At 37.3% G+C, this 21,128-nt stretch overlaps 1 protein-coding gene across 4 annotated transcripts in view; it reads right to left on the bottom strand.

Annotated features, from left to right (window-relative positions):
• Positions 1 to 21,128, bottom strand: part of LOC150099984 (tubulin monoglutamylase TTLL4-like) — a 548,120-nt gene that overhangs the window by 420,845 nt on the left and 106,147 nt on the right. For 3 of the 4 annotated variants that reach the window (XM_090402675.1, XM_090402676.1, XM_090402678.1), the window contains exon 4: positions 1,274 to 1,540. In XM_090402675.1, the coding sequence (XP_090258801.1) occupies positions 1,274 to 1,540 (267 nt within the window). The remainder of the gene's footprint in view (positions 1 to 1,273; positions 1,541 to 21,128) is intronic. The other variant, XM_090402677.1, reaches the window with a different exon arrangement.

Genomic DNA, 21,128 nt, shown 5'->3' with positions numbered 1-21,128 from the left:
ATCTCTTGAGTACGATAATTTGGCACTTAGTTTTCTGCCAGAAATGACAGATTTTCTTATTGTGACTTCATTCTTTTTAATTGCTCTTATAGTAGATTTGCTTAAATTAAAATGTTTATTGATCGCTGTAGATCCCTCTCCTTTTGCTAAGCAATCTAAAATCTACAATTTTCATTTCCAAAAAAATTGCTTTTCTTTGGTGCTTTTTTTTCTCCATTGGGTCAAATTAAATCTTTGACATAAAAATTAGCAAAATTTAGACTTGTGATAATGAAAAGACAAACACTTACTCACATGCAAAATTAAACTTCACAGACACTCACTGCTTACACGTTACACCAGAATGTGCTGCAACACCCTGTTCATTATGTACAACGGTACATAAGTTTAGAAGTTATGCACCACATAAAAAAAAAAAAGATACACATAAAAAGAGACAAGAGTGTAATTTGGAAATCTTAATTTCATGACAATGTGCCATATCATATAATATGGCTGTGGCTGTAGATAAAGTAGGTCTGAGAATCTACCATATTTACTTGAATATAACTTGCATTTTTTACCCAAAATTAAAGGTAAAAATTGTAGTGCGAGATATATGTGGGAATTTTGGGAAACTAAAGTTTTCGGCAAAAAATTAAATTGACATTTATAATTAAATTTTCAGTATTCATTATAATTGCTCACATTTATAAAAGGAATGTATTGAAATTTTAATTATCAACAATATTTACGCGATCGGCTGCTCGGCTTCATCATGCAATATATTTGAATCTTTAGCCACAATGCTTCTGTAATTAAATTAAAACAAACAGTTTCATTATTGCTTATCCTTTTATCAATTCACTCCCACATTTCCTCTACTGGTTGGTTCCATCTCTATGCACATGACTGGTACAGTATTAACAAAAGATTGTGCGACTCAACAACAAAGGCAAGCCGACAATTGTAGAGTAGAAATGCTGATTCTCTTCAACCGAATTCTAAAATATCTCCAACTGCCATAACAACATTCGCTATTTCTTAAAGTTTTAAACTTTTTTCATGTGCGAGGTATATGCAAAACTTTAATTTATTTTTTTCATAAAGAAAAATCAGGGATGCGAGATATATGCGAGGGTGAGTTATATTTAAGTAAACGCGGTAGTTAAATTTCTGATGCGTATTAACCAAAGAATATCGATCAAAAATTAAGTCAATAAAAAAATAAAAGAATAATCATTTTATAATTATTCATTAAGAATAATAATTGTTTTCTTTTTAAAAAACTAACTTCGTTCTTGCCTTGTACCAAAATTTATAGTTGGTGGAACATTAGGAAATAAACTTTGCCTTAAAGGTGATATGGCATCCTCATCATTTTTACTGCAAGATAAAGCTTGGGTAGATTCTGCATGATCCCCCCCTCCAGATGAAGAAGAACAATCATCGCTCAGGCACAAAGAATTCAAATCTTCATGGATGGCTGCAGTAAGTGGTACCTGGACGGATATATCAGAAGCAATCGCACTCATTTCACTACTTTTTACTGGAACACTGTCTGAAAGATGAAAAATAGAAGAAAGTATGTTATAATATACACTACATGAATATGTAAATAGTAAATAGCAGCGTAGCCACCAGGGGGAGGAGCCCCTTTTGAAGATTCGATATTCAGGGGTTCCTGAGTGTCGAGTCTTCAAAATTCAAGTTATCAGAATTCAAGAACTGGCCTACCAGTCCTGAACATGGGGGGGGGGGATGCTGTAGGCGCCAGTACCCCCTAGTAGATATATAAAAAAGTTACAAATGGCGCAACCAACAGGATTGCAATCCACTTAAATAACACTGAGAATATTGTGGATTTTGAGACAGTTTTGATAACAGGTCAGGCAGTTATAACTCTTAATATTTATGAAACTTTTTCTTGTTAGATAATCATGAATAGTGAAATTACAAATAGTGACCAATAATGCCACAATGGGTGACAAGGAATTTTTTCGTACTATAAACCCTCACCTTGTCATCCTGAAATTTTCTGGTGATGACAATGATGGTGTCTTATCATTTTGTAGTTTCGCTGAGGAGCTGAGAAAGGTTGGTAATTGATCAGATTTTCAACTGTTGATTCTACTTAGGAACAAACTGGTAGGAAGGGCTAAGAACTTTCTGTATTCGTATTCTAAAGTGTCCCTGATACTATGTATTCTAAAGTGTCCCTGATACTTAGGGACACTTTAGAATACATTAAGTTCAAGGACACCTTGATTTCCCAGTTCTCCAAAGTAAGAAGCATAGGCCCAAACTTTTAGAAATTGCAGAGGTGCGTGCAAAAAAAGGAGAGTATAACAGACTTTTACAATAGACTACTGACCACTGCAAATAGTCTAAGCGTCTCCAAAGATGATAAACCTCATCTTGACTGGGCGGTATTCCACCAGTTCAGGTTAGGAATCAAAGATTAACTAAAGGAGACTGCTTACAAAAAGAGGATCACTACTCTAGAGAAATGTTACCTCACTGTGAAGGAGAGAGGAAAAGCTTGGAGAGATTCATCCCACTTCTAACACATGCCAAATTCATATATTAAAAAAGATAAATGATTCCTCTTTGAAGTTATGTGTGAGAAGGACCCAAGTAAGATTAAAGGAAAGTCCATTAAAGATCATAAGGAAAGGGTGGAGGAACAAGGAAATGAGTTCAACATTAAACATATAGCTGACAATGAGATAACCATCCCGAAAGAAATAAACCCTACTGACCTGGGGGAATTACTCTTGATAGTTAGACAGGAGGTAGAAACGCTGCAACAGCCTATGATGGAGCAGCTTGATGCGGTTTTTAAGCAGCTCGGGGAACTAACAGCAAAGACCTCTGAAATAACTCCACGTCAAAAAGAAGGGAATAATGAGGTAAAGATTAGAAAAGAGCCATCCAATGTTTTGTTTGTAACAAATATGGGCACATGGCTCGGAACTGTTTTTGGAATAAGAGATCCTCCAACAGAAATACTAGGATATGAGTCCAATCTTGTGCTTACTCATCATGGCCATGCTAACAAACCATGGAAGAGAGAGAGAGAACAAGATCAGAGAATACCCAAAAAAATCCAAAATGACAATTAGGGGCAAAATTCAAGGCATGCCTTGTGACATCCTATTACATACCAGTTCCCAGACTTCTGTCAAAACAGGAAGTTTTTTTTCAGAAAATAAAGTCCCATATACGGAATTCTATATCTGAACAGAAGAGACCTATTAAGTTAAAGGGAATTTCAACACCCGGAACATGTGCAACAAAGAGAGTAAGAGTTAGAATATACTTACCAGAGTTCAATTTGTGTATCTCACAAGAGTTATTGGTCCTCCCTAGTACATCTCGCTCGAGTGTGCAATTAATATTGGGAACTGACTTTCTAGAGAAACACAAGTTCAAACACAAGATGCAATTTTGGTGCAAATGAGATTTCCCTAATAGGCATCATGCGGTCAGTAAAGGGGGATCAACATCTTAGAAGATCAAGTAGAGAGAACACTTGACGAGGGAGAACAAAAGAGTGACTAAGGTGAGACTTACTGAGCAGGTTGAGAGGGATAAAGAAGAATATCACAATTATCACACTGACTCTTCATTAAGTTCATCATCGAATGGAAGTCACTCAGAAGCCCTGAATGGTGCCTATTATATCTCGAACGTCAAGTTAGTAAATGATCGGGAAGAAACAGGAGAGCCATTAGGAGAAATTAAACATGGCACGATCGAGGTGAATATGATTGAGAGACTTAGAAGGTTCAACAAATCTTATACCCAACAGTTGTGGAACAGGCAAAGTGTTGTGGATGCCCATATTGGAGATCACAAGTACAGTTGGAGTAGGATGAGATGTAATGCATACTGTTCGAAAGCAGAAAACAAGAGGTGGGATTTTACTCATAGATTCTCGACTGTGGGTAGAATTTTGGGCATGGAAAAGAGTGACATCACGGCTGGGAGATCCTACAATAAAATTTACAGAGAGAAGTGATAAAATCGGAAAAATGTAGTCATGTCTTTGCCAGAAAATGTGCAGATGCCGGGTAAGAAAAAAAAATTTTTTTATGAAATTTTTTTTTTAAAGAGGATAGGCTTTTATAAAATCTCTTGTGGTGAAATAAAGAAAAATTTTTCACCATATCAATTTTACATGTGCCATACAATACATATAATTAAATGTGTATATAGCCTGTTTAAATGTAATAAATTTTGTAATATTTTATTAGAATAACTGTATGTAGAACCACAAGCATTTCTAACAACAAGGATCAGACAGGATTATGCTAGTAAACTGAAGGTCAATAATGGTTTCAAATGTCACTGAGTTACAGGAGTCTTTGCCGCCAAAACCAAAGGACATCCAATGATATAAAAGGCAGAGATTGGGGGGCAAGAACTCGCTTTTTTGGTTTCTGTGGGAAAGCTTTCAGGAGGAGACGAGTCGGAGTCCCGTGAGCGAGTCACCCGGGAGATCGTGCGAAGTTCGCTGGCAGTATTTCAAGATATTCTTCATCGAATGTACCGATCCACATGCATGCTGATTTGTCACAGCCGAAGCAGTTCCTAATATCAATGAAGAAATACATTACTTTTCCAAGGAAAGAATTTCCAAGATGACAACAGTCGGAAAGTGCCTGATCACAGCCATATTCCAAGAATGAGAAAGGAACCAGTGGAATTCACCCCTACCCCTTGAGGACGCAGGACTTTACCAGGTATAGTGAGCTCGTAAGTAGATTACTCTATGTCAATGTAGAAGATTGTGTGCATAGATGATCGATGTTCATTCTGTTTAATTAATGGTGTAATGTGGTGAAGAGGTCAGAAATCCGAACTTTAGTCTGAGTGAGAATAAACGACTATTCTAAACATGAATATTGCTCATGTTACATAATGCTTAGTGTGTGTTACATATAGGCTGGCCAGAAATTAACTTTCCCTCTTTGGAGGTATCTGTAGCTAAAACTAATACATGGAATGAGACCACATTTTATATTGAGAATTTTGAAGGCATGGGGAGATGATTTCTGCGAAAAAAAGTCGCCGATAGGGGAAATTTTGTACCAAAAGTCACCGATAAGAGAAATTTTGGCACTGACAGAGCCCAAAGCAATCAAATATCTGCAGTAAAAGCAGATAAAAAGGATTATGCAAATTTTACTGTGAGTAGGTGACAGCAGTGCCACCAATTCCACTAAAAAGGGATTGGGAATGTTCAGGCAGTTATTCGAATGACTGATGAATTGTGCTCAATACGAGTCCTACCTTGCCTCAGCATGCTTTACTTGTTAAGATGTTTTACCTTAAACAGTGCAATGCCGTAGCAGCCCTTCAGGAATTTAGAAGGTTTCATAACCTGTGTACAGGTCCTATGTCAGCTGTAGCACTGAGAGCTATGATTAAGAAGTTTGAAGAAACTGAATCACTAGGAGTTAGACATGGCAGAGAACTGAAAGCAGTGCAAGAAGAGACAGAAACAGACGTTGCTCCTGTGGTGTTCAGCTACACAGGGCCCAGTAATGGTCCAAGTGCTCATGCCATAGCTCGCAAACTCGATATGGTTGATGGTACAGTTTGCAAAATCTTACAGAAAATGCTTCACTTCTATTCGTATTAGTTCAGTCATGTGCAAGCACTAACCACCACAGATTATGATAACCGCATGACCTTCATGCTAACATTTCTTGCCCGAATAGAGGTCAACAATGACTGGCCTTGGAGAATATTGTGAAGTGATGAGTCTCATTTTTATCTGAATGGGTCAGTCAACACTCACAGCTGCAGAATTTGGGCATCTGAACATCCCCAAGCAATCCAGAGTACCACTGCATTCTCCAAAAGTAACTGTGTGATGTGGCTTCACAGCCGATTTCATAATAGGACCATACTTTGAGCATATTACCCCAACAGTTCCTGTAACCTGCTCCCTTACTGGAGAGATTTATCGACGAATGCCGGAAAATTTTGTCATTCCTGCATTGCAGCAAAGACAATGTTTGGACTCCATACTTTTTATGCAGGATGGAGGCCACACATTGAATGTTCAGTACAGCGCCTTTTACGCCAGCATTTCAGTAGTGAGGGGGGGTTATTAGTCAGTTCTTTCCAAAGGCATGGCTGCCTCGATCCCCGGATATCATTCCACGTGACTTTTGGCTGTGGGGGTATTTGAAATCCGTTGTGTATGTTGGTGGCATTCCCAACATGCATGTCTTGAAAGAGAACATAAAACGGGCTGTTATGAACAACCATTCCAACTCCTTATGCTCAGCAGTAGAGCATGTCGCACACCGGATGCAATTTGTTGTACGCAAGAAAGGTCAGCACATTGAAAATCGTGTATATGGTCCAGGGGACCCTGATTCTGATGAATAAAACATTATTTCCTGTGAGTTAAATCACTACATTAATTTCTGTCTCTCGCAAGTTGTTTTAGTTTAATTATTATTATCATCATCGTAACACACCACATATTGCCGACATTTTGTGATGTTTTGCCGGATGTTTATGATGTCTGTAGAAAATCTAGTGGTGGTGGTTGGCAGTAGATGGCATTGGTGGATTGAGTGGTGGAGACAGAACTGTAGAGCAGGTGCCCTCCCTCGATGAGTCTTTGGACTCCCTGGAGGTGTCTAATAATATCAGCTGGAATGAGTGACGGAACTGTCGCTTACACCATCGAAATGTTATTATTCCATTTTATCTGCCTTCAATGTAATTATCCGATTGTTTTCGGCTCCACGAGAGCCGAAATTTTCCCTATTGGCAACTTTTGGTAGTAAATCTTTTTTTTCGTGGAAATCATCTCCCCAAGCCTTCAAAAGGATGGTCACCACTAGAGGGATTCGTAGTGTGTAGTGTTCGTGAAAGCTCCTGATAAGATAAGGGCTATTTTCAGTTATCGTTGATAAATTTACTTTAATATTGCGTAGTTTGGTTTGCTTTGCGTATCTTAGTGCGTCTGTTTGTGTGTTTTTGGTGTTTTATAATTTATAATTTGATAAAATACGTTACAAGTAAGTATGGCTCCAGTACGAAGGAAAATGGCAGCCAGTAATGATGGTTCGTCATCTTCTTTCAAGATTGGTAATATAAAGGAGATGATTCAGTGTACTATCGGCAAAATGTACGCTTTGCAGAGTGCAGTCAGAGTGTAGTTAGATGATAATAAAGGAGTGAATGTGTGTAGAAAATGTAGGGAGAATGAGGAATTGAAGTGTATTTCGGATCGTGAGAGTGATATTTTTGTCAAACTTCAGAATGAAGGGATAGGACAAGAAACGGCGTGGTTGTACTAGAGAATTGTGAGAGTGTGAATGTAGAAAGTGTGAATGATAGTATTAATGGTTTTACAGAGAATAAAAAAGATGAGACAGATGCAATGAGTGAGATTGTGTTGTTGAATAGTGCAATACAAAGAACAAAACAGTAGCTAGAGCGTGTGAGCAAAAGTCGACTGAATGAACCAGCCAATAATAAAAATAGGCGTATGAGTGTGAACATGAACAAAATGAAGGATAGAGTGCTGTATGAAGACTCGTTAGTACGAGGTGTGTTAGTAGAGGATTTGATAAAATTGTACCAACCTGGTGCGACTATAAAGGATGTAACTGAGTCTATTAGAGAGCAAAAGGAAAGGGTGAAAGAAATGATTGTTGTGGCAGGTACGAATGATTTGAAAGGAGATAAAATGGAAATGATAGAAGATCTGAATGAATTGTTTGAGGTAGCAAAAGAAAAGAGTGTGAGAGAGAGAGAGTTAGAATGATTAGTCTTTTGCCACGGTATGACAGTGAAATGTTTAAAAGGAGGGCCATAATTGCGATTGACTTTATGCGTGGGTTATGTATGACGAGTGGTGTGGAATTTGTGGACGTGTGGAGTGAGTTCAATGGGTGAAAGGATCTACATAAGATAGATTGCTTGCATTTGAATGGTTACGGTGTAAGGAGACTTGAGAAAGTGTTGCTGAATGTAGTGGATGTGCAAATTCAGGGAAACTAGATTTATTAAGGGGGGGGGGAGTAGATATACAGTCCTTAGGGAGGCAGTTGAATGTATGAATGAATATAATATGCCCGAGCGAATAAGGACAACAAATCAGAGTGGGATAGTTAATATAAGGCATCAAGGTAGGGTTGGGGCTAATGGGGGTCTTAAATTCATGTACACTAATGCTAGGAGTATTAGGAACAAGAAGGAAGAGTTTTTGGCCATGGTTGGCACTTCCAGACCACAGGTTATTGGTATTAGTGAATCATGGCTGACTGTAGATGATATAGTTAGTGGGATTGAATGTGATGAGTATAGTGTGATCAGGAATGACAGGGAGAATAAAATGGGGGGAGGAGTATTGTTGATGATAGCTGATGAGCTGCAGACAAAGAGTATAGAAGTTGAATTGCAGGATAGAGAAAAGAGCACATTTGAGGCCATTTGGTGTGAGATTGTGGCTAGCAGAACTAAGTATACAATTGGGTGCTGCTATAGACCAGGTGATAGAAAAGATGGTGGTGACAGTATGCACAAGCAAATAGAAGAAATGAGTGGAAGGAGGGTAATTATTATGGGAGATTTCAACTATGGTCGCATTGATTGGAGTGAGGAGAGGATACACAGGAGGAAGGAATTGGATTTTATGTGGTTATTAAGGGATAACTATCTGCGACAGCATCTAATGGAAAATACTAGGGGTCAGAGAGTGCTTGACCTAGTAATTACATCTGAGGATTTGGCTGTAACAAATATGACCACATTGCCACCAATTGGTGAGAGTGATCATAGGGTCTTGACTTGGGAGGTGGCTAAAGGTGTGGAATTTTCAATTAAGACAGGGTACATGTGGAATTATCGGGCTGGAAAGTATGACAAGCTTAGGAGTTTGATTGGTTCAGGGACATGGCATGTACAACTGCAAGGACTAGAAGTTGATAGTGCATGGGAGGCAGTTAAGAAGTGTTTGCATGAAGCAATGGCTGACTGTATACCTAGAGTCCGAATAATAAATCAACTAGGGGTTAAATGGATGAATAACACCATTAAGCTTGAGCTGCAAAAAAAGAAACAACTATGGAGGGAATTTAAGGAGAAAGGTGACCGGCAGGCACATGAACGGTATAAAGCGCAGGCCAGAAGGGTAACGAGTGTGGTAAGAAAAGCAAAAAAGGATTACGAAAGAACATTGGCCATGCAGGCTAAAGAGAATCCTAAACAGTTTTTTAGATATGTAGCAAGTAAAAGGAAAAATGTACATGGCAGAATGATTTTAAAGAATGCCGATGGTAGGGAGGTATCTGAATCAGTTGATATAGTTGAGTTACTGAGCGAGCACTTTGCAAGAATATATCATCCAGGTCGTGACATTGCAGAAACGAATAAACCAGTAGATTATATGGGAATTGTGGTGAATGAAGTGGAAGTGAGTAGTCTATTGCATAACCTCAATGTCAATACATCTATGGGATTGGATGGCATACCAGCTCGTGTCGTACGAGAAGCAGCTAAAGAATTGTCAGTACCCTTGACCATTTTGTTTAATTTGAGTCTTGGGTCTGGGTTAGTCCCGAGGGGGTGGAAAGAGGGGAAAATAGTTCCACTGCATAAAGGTGGTCCCAAGACTGCTGTTGTAAATTACTGACCGTTTAGCATATCAGGAATCATTGTCAAGGTCTTAGAGAAATTAGTCAAGAAAAGAATACAGGATTGGATAGATGAAAATGGGATATTGTATGGGGAACAACATGGTTTTGTGAAGGGTAGATCATGCCTCAGTAACTTGCTTATGTTCTATAACACAGTGACAGCTGAACTGGATAGGGGTAATGGGTTTACAGTGATACTACTGAACCTTGCCAAGGCCTTTGACAGGATACCACATGGAACCCTAATCAGTAAACTGGAGCAGATGGGGATAGATATTGGGTTGGTGAGATGGATAGGAGGGTGGCTGAAGGAGAGATACCAGAGAGTGGTTTATTCAGGAGTGGAGTCTAAAAGACGGCTTGTGACTAGTGGTGTGCAGCAGGGCTCTGTTCTTGGACCACTGCTTTTTAATTTGTTCATCAATGATATAGGAAAGGATTTGAGAGGAAGTGTTCACTTGTTTGCTGATGATGCAAAGTTGGGTAGAGCAATTGTGAGTGCACAGGATGTCAAAATTTTATAGGATGATTTGGATAGTTTGGAGGACTGGGCTAGAAAAAATGGATGTCAATTTAATGTGGTGAAGTGTAAGGTTATGCACTTTGGGGTGGAAAGAATAGCAGCAGTATATCGCATTGGTGAAACCGTACTCCAGGAGATTGACGAGGCCAGGTATTTGGAAGTGTTGGTGGATAGGGAATTGAAGTTTAGGGGGCACATTGCAAAAGTGACTAAATCAGCTCATCAAATCACTTGGCTTCTGAAGAATACTTTAACATGCAGAGACAAACAAGTTGTTGTTCCTCTGTATCGAGCCTTGATAAGACCCCATCTGGACTACTGTGCCCAGTTATGGGCATCAGGGTTTCTTCATGATGGGGAGGAAGTGGAGAGGATCCAGAGACGAGTGACCAAGATGATAGCAGGTCTGTGGAATGAACCTTATGAGAATAAGTTGAAGATTTGTGGGTTGCAGAAATTGGTCGATAGGCGAAGGAGGGGTGATATGATTGAGACAATCAAATTACTGAAGGGTTTCTATAAGATTGATCCAGAAGATATTTTTGAAAATATGACTGGTGGTGGGAGGACTAGGGGCCATGCATGGAAGCTGGGTAAGAGTGTGGTTGACAAGGGTGTTAGAGCTAGGTTTTTTACTTGGAGAGTGGAGAATGAGTGGAATAAACTTCCAGTCTGTTGTGGGTGCTACGACCATGAATGAGTTCAAGGCAAGGTATGATAGATACTGTGTCAATGTCGAATAGTTGTTCTTGACATGATGTTAGAGCCTCCCTCGATGAGTCTGTCGACTCCTTGGAGTTGCCGGGAAAAAAAAAAAAAAATAATAAAGTCTCAATATAAAATTTGGTCTCATTCTGTTTATTGGTTTTAGCTACAGATGCCTCCAAAGAGGGAAAGTTATTTTATGGCAACCCTGTATAATATTACCTTATTTTAATAGGACTGAGAGTAAGGATATGTATGCTAAAATCCATCCACATATATAATAAGTTGAGTGTAAAATAATTCTTTGTCTAGTGGTTTAAGTGGGTTGTCTTACTGAATATGTGGAGAATCAGACACGTGATATGTCCCATTACTTTTGTGTAATTAATTGTCTTAGTTAAAATAAACATGTTTGGTTTTGTTAATAGCTTGCCTGATCATTGTTAGGCCAATGCACTGTTTCACAAAAACTAATCGAACCTGTGTGACGAAAGTGAAGTAACCGCCACGACTGAATAATTGCAAGTTCTTGAAATAAAAAAAACGATTTAAGGGTTATTATATGTGCTTAGCTGAATTATTCTCATGCATGTAAAAGAAAGAAAAAATCTTTTACACAATCCTTAATGGCACAATCATTATCTTCTACACATATAGGGAGATATTTGCACAAACAATTACACCATTATCCTGATCAACAATATGGCATCGTAAAAGCATTAACAGAGCAAGAGCTATCTGTTCCAATGACAATGCTCTTACCACTGAACTCGATTACTTGTGTCACACTTTTCTAGCCAATGGATATAATATCCAAAGAACAGACAAAATACTAAATGCTCCCAAAAATCCCCTCCATTGCCTACTACACAAGACTACATCAAAACTTACCAATTCCATACATTCAGGGCCCATCCAAAAAGATATCTAGAGTGCTAATAAATATCAGCTCTGCACCACATTTAAACCATATGTCAAATTGGCAACTCATCCGTTCACCTAAGAATAAACATTTTCCTTTATCACATCCAGGAGTACATGAAGTGCCCTGTACTTGTGACCCGGCTTACTATGGGCAGACAGGAAAAACTGTTGACATCTGCCTGGCAGAACGTAAAAAATACATTTGTCACTATCATTATGGCAAGTTGGCACTAGCAGACCATTCACTAGATAGCTTATCCTACACGATCAAATGAAAGAAAACAAAAGTGCTACACTGAAGTCATAAGTCAGAGAGATTGTTTTTGGGACTAGCAGCAACTTTAAAACATTCTCCAAACCCCAACAAGTATGGCCATATAAATTTATCAAAGTCCGCACAGTTAGCCTAGATTATATGCGCTTCGCAACCATATGCCTGGGAAAGGAGTGTCCTAGGTTCGATTCCCGTTCGAAGACATGAGGAGCTTAAGGATCTTCCTCAGCCATAGCCAAGTCAGCTGGTCTTGGGCATGGACAGCAAGATTTTTACCCCAGTTTATCTGGGGTTTTTCATCCCACAAGTAAGCAGGCAAACTGGCCCAGTGAACACACATGGATACAGTCAGGAATACTTAAGACAATCTCTCCAGCCATAGGTCTGAATCGTCAGATATGCCGGTCCCGAGCCGGTATAAAAATGGAGGGGGGGATTGAGGTGGTGCCATACCCCCCTGTAAAAGGGGCTCGTGGCCTTTGAATCACCATATGAAATGAATGACTTTATCAAAAATTTTGGAGCATCATTTTAAGATCAAATTAATACCTCTCTATCCAACAATAGATGGTGCTTTAATTCCTTGTCCATTACAATTTTTTTAAACTACTCCACTTGTTACACCAAATTGTTGCTGTTCGTGCACTGTGACAGAAGTTTTTATGTTCTGCAGATGCAGGATATAATGCCAGCAAAATAAGTTAATATATTCATCATTTTTTATTAACCTGTGTTGTGAATTAATACCATTAAATAAATTGACATGAACTGCCAACACATCAGCCTTTCTACTCATTTAAGACTAAAAAATAATCTTTCTGATCTGTAAGGACTTCTACACAGCACATTGGTTTTCATTCGTCTAATCCTATGTGAAGGGGTGATCAGCCAGTCCAGACTTGCCATAATAATGGTAGCAAATGTTTTCCTTATGTTCTCCAATCTTCTCATCTGTCCATAGTGGGCCAAGTCACAGGGAACTTCATACACTTCAGGATATTGTTTGAATGTGGTGTGAAGATCATATTTTATTAGGACTTAAGCTAGCTTTCCAGATGTGCATCAAACACAGGGAATAGGAATAGTGGTGTTTTGTTCTTGTGTGTGTTTGCAGAGGGGGAAGTATGAGGGTCATGGAACCGTTTTATTTATTTTATCAGTTAGTACTTAAAATATTTTTATTCTTATATAACTTTTTTTAAAAGAGCTATTTCATTCTGTGAAATACTGCTTTTAGGTAGTTTAGATTTGTTTAAGATGTTCATAACTTATTTTAACAGGATTAACACCAAACGAACTATTTTATAAAAAGATGTTTATTAACTGGCTTATATTTGCTGGATTTCAAACCAGCATCTTCAGAACAAAAAGCAAAATTGTATAGTTTACATGCAAAAAAGTGAAACAATTCAAAACTGTAACGGGCAAAAGATTTAAAGTCCAAATTTGGTGAATTCTAATGTCACAAAAAAAAAGTAGTATTAAAACTATGTAGGAGTTGATCTTAAGATGACAGTGCCAACATACTACATTCCAACCACAACTTCGAAGAGATCACATAGTCATAAATTTATGACTGCGATCATCACAGGAGGTTAAGAAGCTAAGAATGCTCTCAGTGGTTCTTTGCCATTACATCCAAAATAGTTGCAAACAAGAAATCATGATGAATGGAGAACGGGGAAGCTACAATCTTCCACCTTCATTGGCTAATAATGTGCACTTAGACATAGCAAGCATCCTAAACAAGGCTAAACCACCAAAAAGTAATATACCACAGAATAAAAGAGCTGCCTTAAGAACATTATATTAGAATAAAAATATTTTTGTTACTAACGCTGATAAGGGTAATGACTGTTGTTATCATGAATTGAGAAGATTAAACAAAAAAATGCAACATTGTCTATGACAGTTCTGCTTAAAATTATAGATCGAGATTCCACTATGTCTCAAAGAAAAAAGTCTGTAAATTATTAAAAAAAAGTGGCTTCTTGGCCCAAAGAAATCATCATTAAAATAAAACCAGTTTGTGTTAAACCAGTAAGCATTCATGGAGTACCTAAAATCCACAAATCCAATATTCCCCTATGCCCTATAGTTGATAGCACAGACAGTTTCACTTATAAACTTGCCCAAGAGTTTATAAGTAGAACTGTCTCTTGCCTCATGCTGGAGGAATATTTACAATATTCCATTAAACACATAACATTCCTCAATGCTGCAGGAATGTCAATGGAATATTTACAGCACTAGGAAAGGATTAAAACTAAATTTCATGCTTCCAATATTTTGTCTCAGTCACTGAGATGAAATATTTTTGTTGAAATATATCTCAGACAAAAATGTCTGAGACAATATTTCATCTCAGGCATCTTCAGGAATAACAAATAACTCTTGTAAAACACACGCACGCACGCACGCACACACACACACACAATACTAAATGAAACGTGGGTGACTAAAGTTCCATCTAGGTGATGCACCCTCTATGAGCATTTATAGGTGGCCTAGAATGAAAAATGGGACTTCTAACAATTATTGTTTCCTAAATTTTGGGAAGTTTCATCTATCTGTATTTATTTAAATTCAATTGAATTCTGAGTGGTGCTGCAGATTCTAAAAACAGACTTCATCATCACAATCAAATTCCTGCCATGTACCCTCAAGGTGGGGGGGGTACAGGATATGATAGTACTACATGAAAAATTTACCTCATTACTAACTTCCTATCTACAATTTTCCTCCAAATCAGTCTGTTAAATGTGAAGACTCCAATATTATCAGGTCTTATATTTCTCTCTTCTAAGGCACTTTTTACCATATCAATCCACCCATATCTTGGTCTTCCTCTGGGTCTTTTTCCTGCCAACCTGGCAGAGAAATTAGCTCTTGTTTTGCTAATCTTTCCTTGTCCATTTTGTTTAAGTGACCATACCACCTGAGATTAGGTCTTCTAATGCATTCCTGGATGCTGACAATGTCAAGTTCTTTCCTAATATCCTTGTAAAAACAGACTTTCCTTTTTAAATTACTATGGTGGAGAATGGTGGTTTTCTTCCAGGAGATCCTGTGGGTTGTATCCAATACATGGTCATGACTGCAGATGTATGATTTGTATTCTTCTTAATGGATGGTCGCTGATCTACCTGTCTGAAGTAAGCCGACTTTCAAAAACAGGGTACTTTATATACTCCAGGCACTGAGAGAGAGGAGGATGCTGATCTTTGGTGGAACAGATAAGGATAGTAAGTGAGGCTAAAAAGCTATGTAGAGGTTGTGCTTTCTAAAAGACTTGGCTATTTTTTCTGATGTGCCATAGATATAGGGAATGGTGATGGCATTTCTGAAATCCTTCTGAAGGGATGGCCGAGGAATGGGAGAGAACTGATTAATTTTTAGTTCTTTATTTTTATTTTTTAATTCTGTAATCACTGCAGCCACTAGAATTAGAGCCATTAAAGCAATTACAGAATTTAAAAATATATATACTCTTAAAGAGATAGATTCCAGTATCATTGAGACCACATGTTTATTAAATACGAACAGGATACATGAAAACTGACAAGTTTCGTAAGTCGTATGACTTACATCATCAGGGGCATTGGTGTATAAAAAGTTAAACACAACTAACAAAGTTCAGTTCTTAGTCCATTAGATGCTTCTCTAACTGTAACATTGAAAAAATGTAAACATTCATTACTGAATGTTTGTTGGAACAAAAACCAAGGTTTAATATTACACCAAATGTGGTCAGCATTCATAAAATATCTAACTTCCTCAGATCTAACACACGTGAAACACAGAACATGAAAACAAATAACAATGTTCCAACAAACATTCAGTAATGAATGTTTCAATTTTTTTCAATGTTACAGTTAGAAACATGTAATGGACTATGAATTTAATCTCTGTTAGTTGTGTTTAACTTTGTATACACCACATATGGGTAACCCCCGGCCCACTACTTCTTTTGATCCGGCCCTAATCTATTTCAGCGAAATTTGTCTAATTCATGGTGGGAGAAAACATGGTGTGTTCTACTAACTCACATTAAGCTGATGTTATATGACTTGCGCAAAACACACTATGTTTTGCGTAAGTCATATGACTGTTCGGTGCCTGCGGTGTAGAAGACAGTTTTATTTGACAGTTCTGAATATCGCTTATAAATTTGGGACAATGTCAAGGGTTATTGCAAAAAAAAAAGAAAAGTAGATGCAGAGAATCGTCAATTTCAAGACAACTGGACGGAGGATTATTATTTTATTCTGAATAAAGGTTTGCCCGTATGTTTGCTGTGCAACAAATCCGTATCCGTCAACAAAGAATACAACTTGAAGAGACACTTTACTTCGAGACATGTGGATCACCCAAAAATTGATGGACAACTACGAAAAGATGAAATACAGAAGTTGAAGAAGAACTTGGATACCTAGCAGCAAATGTACAACAAACAAAGAACACAGCACCAGAGCATTGTCAAAGACAGCTTTGTGGTAAGCAAAAAATTGCTAAGCATTCTAAGTCATTTGATGAAGGAGAATTTATCAAAGAATGTCAGCTGGATGTTGCAAGTATAATATATCCTGAAAAGAAAAAAGACTTCGAGAATATTCGTTTATCGAGATGTACTGTTGTCCGACGGATAGAAATTATGGCTGATGATATCAAAAAAAGTTTAAAAGAGAAGATTGCTAGATTGGAAGCATTTTCAATTGCTTTGGATGACAGCACCGATGCCTCCGATACAGCACAACTAGCAATATTTATTCGAAGAGTTGATGCAGATTTCAACATCACAGAAGAATTATTGGCGCTTCGGCCGTTAAAAGAAACAACTACTGGTGAAGATATATTTGAAACAGTCAACACAGTCTTCGAGAGATTTGGGATTAAATGGAGTTCACTATCTGGAATATGCACTGATGGAGCCCCTGCAATGGTTAGTGCACAGAAGGGATTTATTGGAATAGTTCATGAAAGAGCAATAGAACTACAGATCCATTCGGAAAATTTAACAAATTTTCACTGCATTATCCACCAACAAAATCTGTGTGCAAAATCGATTAAATTCACAAATGTTATGGAAGTTGTAGTAGCCAGTATTAACTTTATTAAGTCACGTGCACTTAATCATCGCAATTTAAGGAGTATTTGGCAGACCTATTTTCGGATTATGAAATGTGTCTTATTATTGTGAAGTGAGGTGGTTGAGATGTTAAAATGATTTTATGATCCAAGACAAGACATTGCAGATTTTATGGGCATAAAAGGAAACACAATTAACCAAGTAAAAGATGATGAGTGAGTGTGTGATTTAGCATTCCTTGTAGATGTCACTGGATACCTAAACGAACTGAATCTTAAATTGCAAAACCAAGGACAATTGGTTCATGAACTGCATGGACATGTCAAAGCTTTTTGTTATAAACTAAGATTGTTGGAAAGTCAGATAAGAGCTAAAAATTGTTATTTTCCTACTCTAGCAACTCATAAAAATATCCCTTATAATTGTTATGGAGATGAATTGAAGGCACTAATAGAGCAATTTGATACAAGATTTGCCGGCTTCAAAAACAAAGACTCCACATTCGCTATATTTGCTCTTCCGATGGATGCTGATTTAAATAATGTGCCAGAAAACTTACAGATGGAACTTATTGAGCTTCAGGTGGATTTAGTGCTAAAATCACAATTTAACAACATTGCTTTGAAGGATTTTTATAAATTTTATTTGGTGAAAGAAAAATATACAAATTTACACGCCTTTTCAAGAAAAATCATTTGTCTTTTCGGCAGCACATATATGTGTGAACAGTTTTTTTCGAGGATGAAATACAATAAATCAAAAATTCAGACAAGAATAATGGATGAAAACCTCGAAAATTCTATGCGATTATCCTTAAGTAATATTAACATCAATATTGATAGTCTCGTAGTTGACATACAAGGCCAATCTTCACATTAAATTATGTCGTTCATTATATTATAAAATTTATGTAGAGCTTTATGCCAAAGCATTATATTATAAATAAATGAAATATGAAGTAGCAACTTGTTTTAATTCGTTTAATATTAATTTATTTTATTTAATAATTTGGTCCGGCCCTTAACTCGGAGACAGAATGATAATTTGGCCCCCGAACTAGGAAATGTTGCCCATGCCTGGTATACACTAATGCCCCTGATGATGTAAGTCATATGACTTACGAAACTTGTCGGATTTCACATATTTAATAAACATGTGGTCTCATTATCAGAATCTATCTCTTGAATGATTGAACCACAGAAACCTTCGCACACATATAAACTCTTAATTTAATGAAGTCTAAATTTCTCCCTAATATATTTAAATTATCAAATTTACAATGTATTCAGGTTACTTTACATGGGGAGGAAAAATCTACAAACAGATCAATGATACTGCTATGGGTTTTCCTCCTCTCCCCTCTAGCTAACGTTTACATGGAACACTTTGAAAAGAAAATACTTACAACAGCTATATACAAGCCCCTAGTGTGGTTAGGCTTTGTTGATGTGCTTGCCATGTGGCCCCATGGACAAGACACGTTGGATGATTTTGTCACCTCCTCCTAAACAGTCAACACCCCAAATTTCACTTCACAGTAGAAAAATAATCTAATAGCTGTTTGTCTTTTCTTGATACATTAGTCACCCACCTTTCAGATGAAGCACTATATATTTCCATTTACAGAAAACCAACACACAAAGGAATATATCTATATAAACAATCACAAACATCCAGCCCAACTGTATGGTATTCTAAAAACATTTACACGCAGAGCTAAGGCAATTTTGTTATAGCTCTTTCCACAAAACTTAAATATCTGTGCCATACTTTCTTGGCCAATGGCAACAATTCTTAAAAAAAAGATAAAATGCTACATAGCCCCCATTACTTTAACCTCCTGTAAAACACAAGAATAAAATTTCATTATTCCCTACACCAGAAAAGATAACCCAAGTGCTAATAAAACATTGCCTTTGCACCACATTCAAACCATATATTAAATTAACAAAATCTGTTGCCAGCCTGGTTGGCCGAGTGGTTAGTGTATCTGATCTCCAGCCAAAAAGGCTGCAGATCCAAATCCAGGCGTGGGCATGGATGTTTGTGATTGTCTCTGAAAGTAAAGTAGTAGTGGTGACAGTGGGTGGTAGATGGCGTTGGTGTAATTGGAGTGGTGGAGACAGAGTGTTGTAGACTAGGTGCCCTCTCTCAATGAGTCTTTAGACTCCCTGGAGGTGTAACAATAATAAATAAAATCTAATCTGCTCTTGTAAGTATAAACTTCATCCTCTAGCATATCCTAGAGTGTATGAAGTTCCTTGTGACTGTGACTTGGCCTGCTATGGGCAGATAGGATGATCTGTTAACCTTGGAGAACATAAAAAATACATTAGCTGCCATTATCATGGCAGGTTAGGACTACCGGAGTATGCTTTGGCCAGCCCTTCATACAGGCTTAATAGATGGAAGAAAACTAATGTGCTATTTAGAAGTCGTTGCAGTTCAAAAAGATTATTAATTTTAGTCAGCTATTGCTATGAAATATTCTCCTAATATGGCTGCATTAATTTGCCCAAAATCTGGGAGACTTTCATTTTGAGATCAAGTCTTACATAGCAGTAATACTTTTTTTTTTACAACATTAGAGGGTGCCAAATTAAGAGTATAGATATTTTGTCCATTACAATTTTGAACTGTTTCGCTTACTCTTTGTCACATGTCAACACCTAAGCTTGTCTATTAGATAGTTGAAGATGCTTGCTATGTATAAATATACATTACTGGATACTGAAAGTGGAAGATTGTAGATGCTCCATTCATGGTTTCTAGTTTTTGAATTTCTTTAGTTGTAAGAGCAAAGTTAACCTTGCCTCATCTAGTAGACTAGTGATTTTATAATCTGTCTGAGTTTATGGGATTGACCAAAAGTACTTCGAAAACATGAGTTGATCTAGCGGCTGCATCTGAGTCTCATTTCCCTTAATTCTAATGTGGCTAGGAATCTAGACTACCTGAATATTAAAATTAAAACCTTTAATTTGTACAATATTTGCAGAACTTTGCAATACATGGATGTAGACTATACAGGTAAGTATAGTCTACATCAATAAGTCTATATAAATCATAAACTTTTGATGTAGTTGTCTTTTATATGCAAAAGTGCAAACTGAACTGCATGCAACCCTGCTGGATAATTACAGCACTCTCAAACCTTGAGCTATCAACACAGATGGGAAGGAACACAGAGTGTTCTACTCTGCGTACATTAAATAATTGCATGTAGATGGATGAAGTGCGAGACTTCCATAGTTGGAAGCGAGAGGTTGCATGACAGAATGCAAACCTGCTATGGAGGAATGCTGTATGTATGATGCAGGTAAATGTTATCAACATTTATCATGCATGCCTATAGCTTACATATGGGGAAAATCTTCTTCCTGATGATTGGTTGAGATAGCATACTCCCCCTCCCCCTTGGACTTGAAAGCCTTGGTTAGAGAGAATATTTTTAATAAATACAGGAAGATGTCCTCTGAGATCTAGGTTATAAAGGTCTTTTAATATGCCATATCTCCAAGACTGCCATAAGCTTCTTCCAACATCAAAGAACGCTGAAACCAGATGTAATAATTTCATTATAATACTAATTAATGATACAAGTCAAGTCAAATTGTCTATCTGAAGAATTTTTGGCTATGTTTCATAGCCATTTTAAATACAGTAAGATAATCACAAAAAAAGGAGAACAATTCCATCTGCAAATCAGGAAATAAATTAAAACGAAATAATATTTTAAAATTACTTCATGAAACATGAATGGTGAGTATTAGTTAGGATAACTTCCCAAAATTTAGAAAGTTTAAGACAATCATTTTTGTTCAGGTTAGAATGTGGATGTGTGCTTCACAGCTTTCTTTGTACAACAGTTTTTTCAGAAGAAAATAACTTTTGCACAGAACTTTGGTATTGTTCCACTGAATTCTGTATATAACATGTGGCTTGCTAACCATATTTATT

This window comes from Typopeltis vanoorti, chromosome 13 (genome assembly GCF_054136105.1).
Source record: "Typopeltis vanoorti isolate ZY-2024b chromosome 13, IOZ_Tvanoo_1.0, whole genome shotgun sequence".
In the NCBI taxonomy this organism is placed as follows: Eukaryota; Metazoa; Arthropoda; class Arachnida; order Uropygi; family Thelyphonidae; genus Typopeltis; species Typopeltis vanoorti.
Note: the sequence above shows the minus strand (reverse complement) of the source record. Positions and strands in the feature narration are given on the sequence as shown.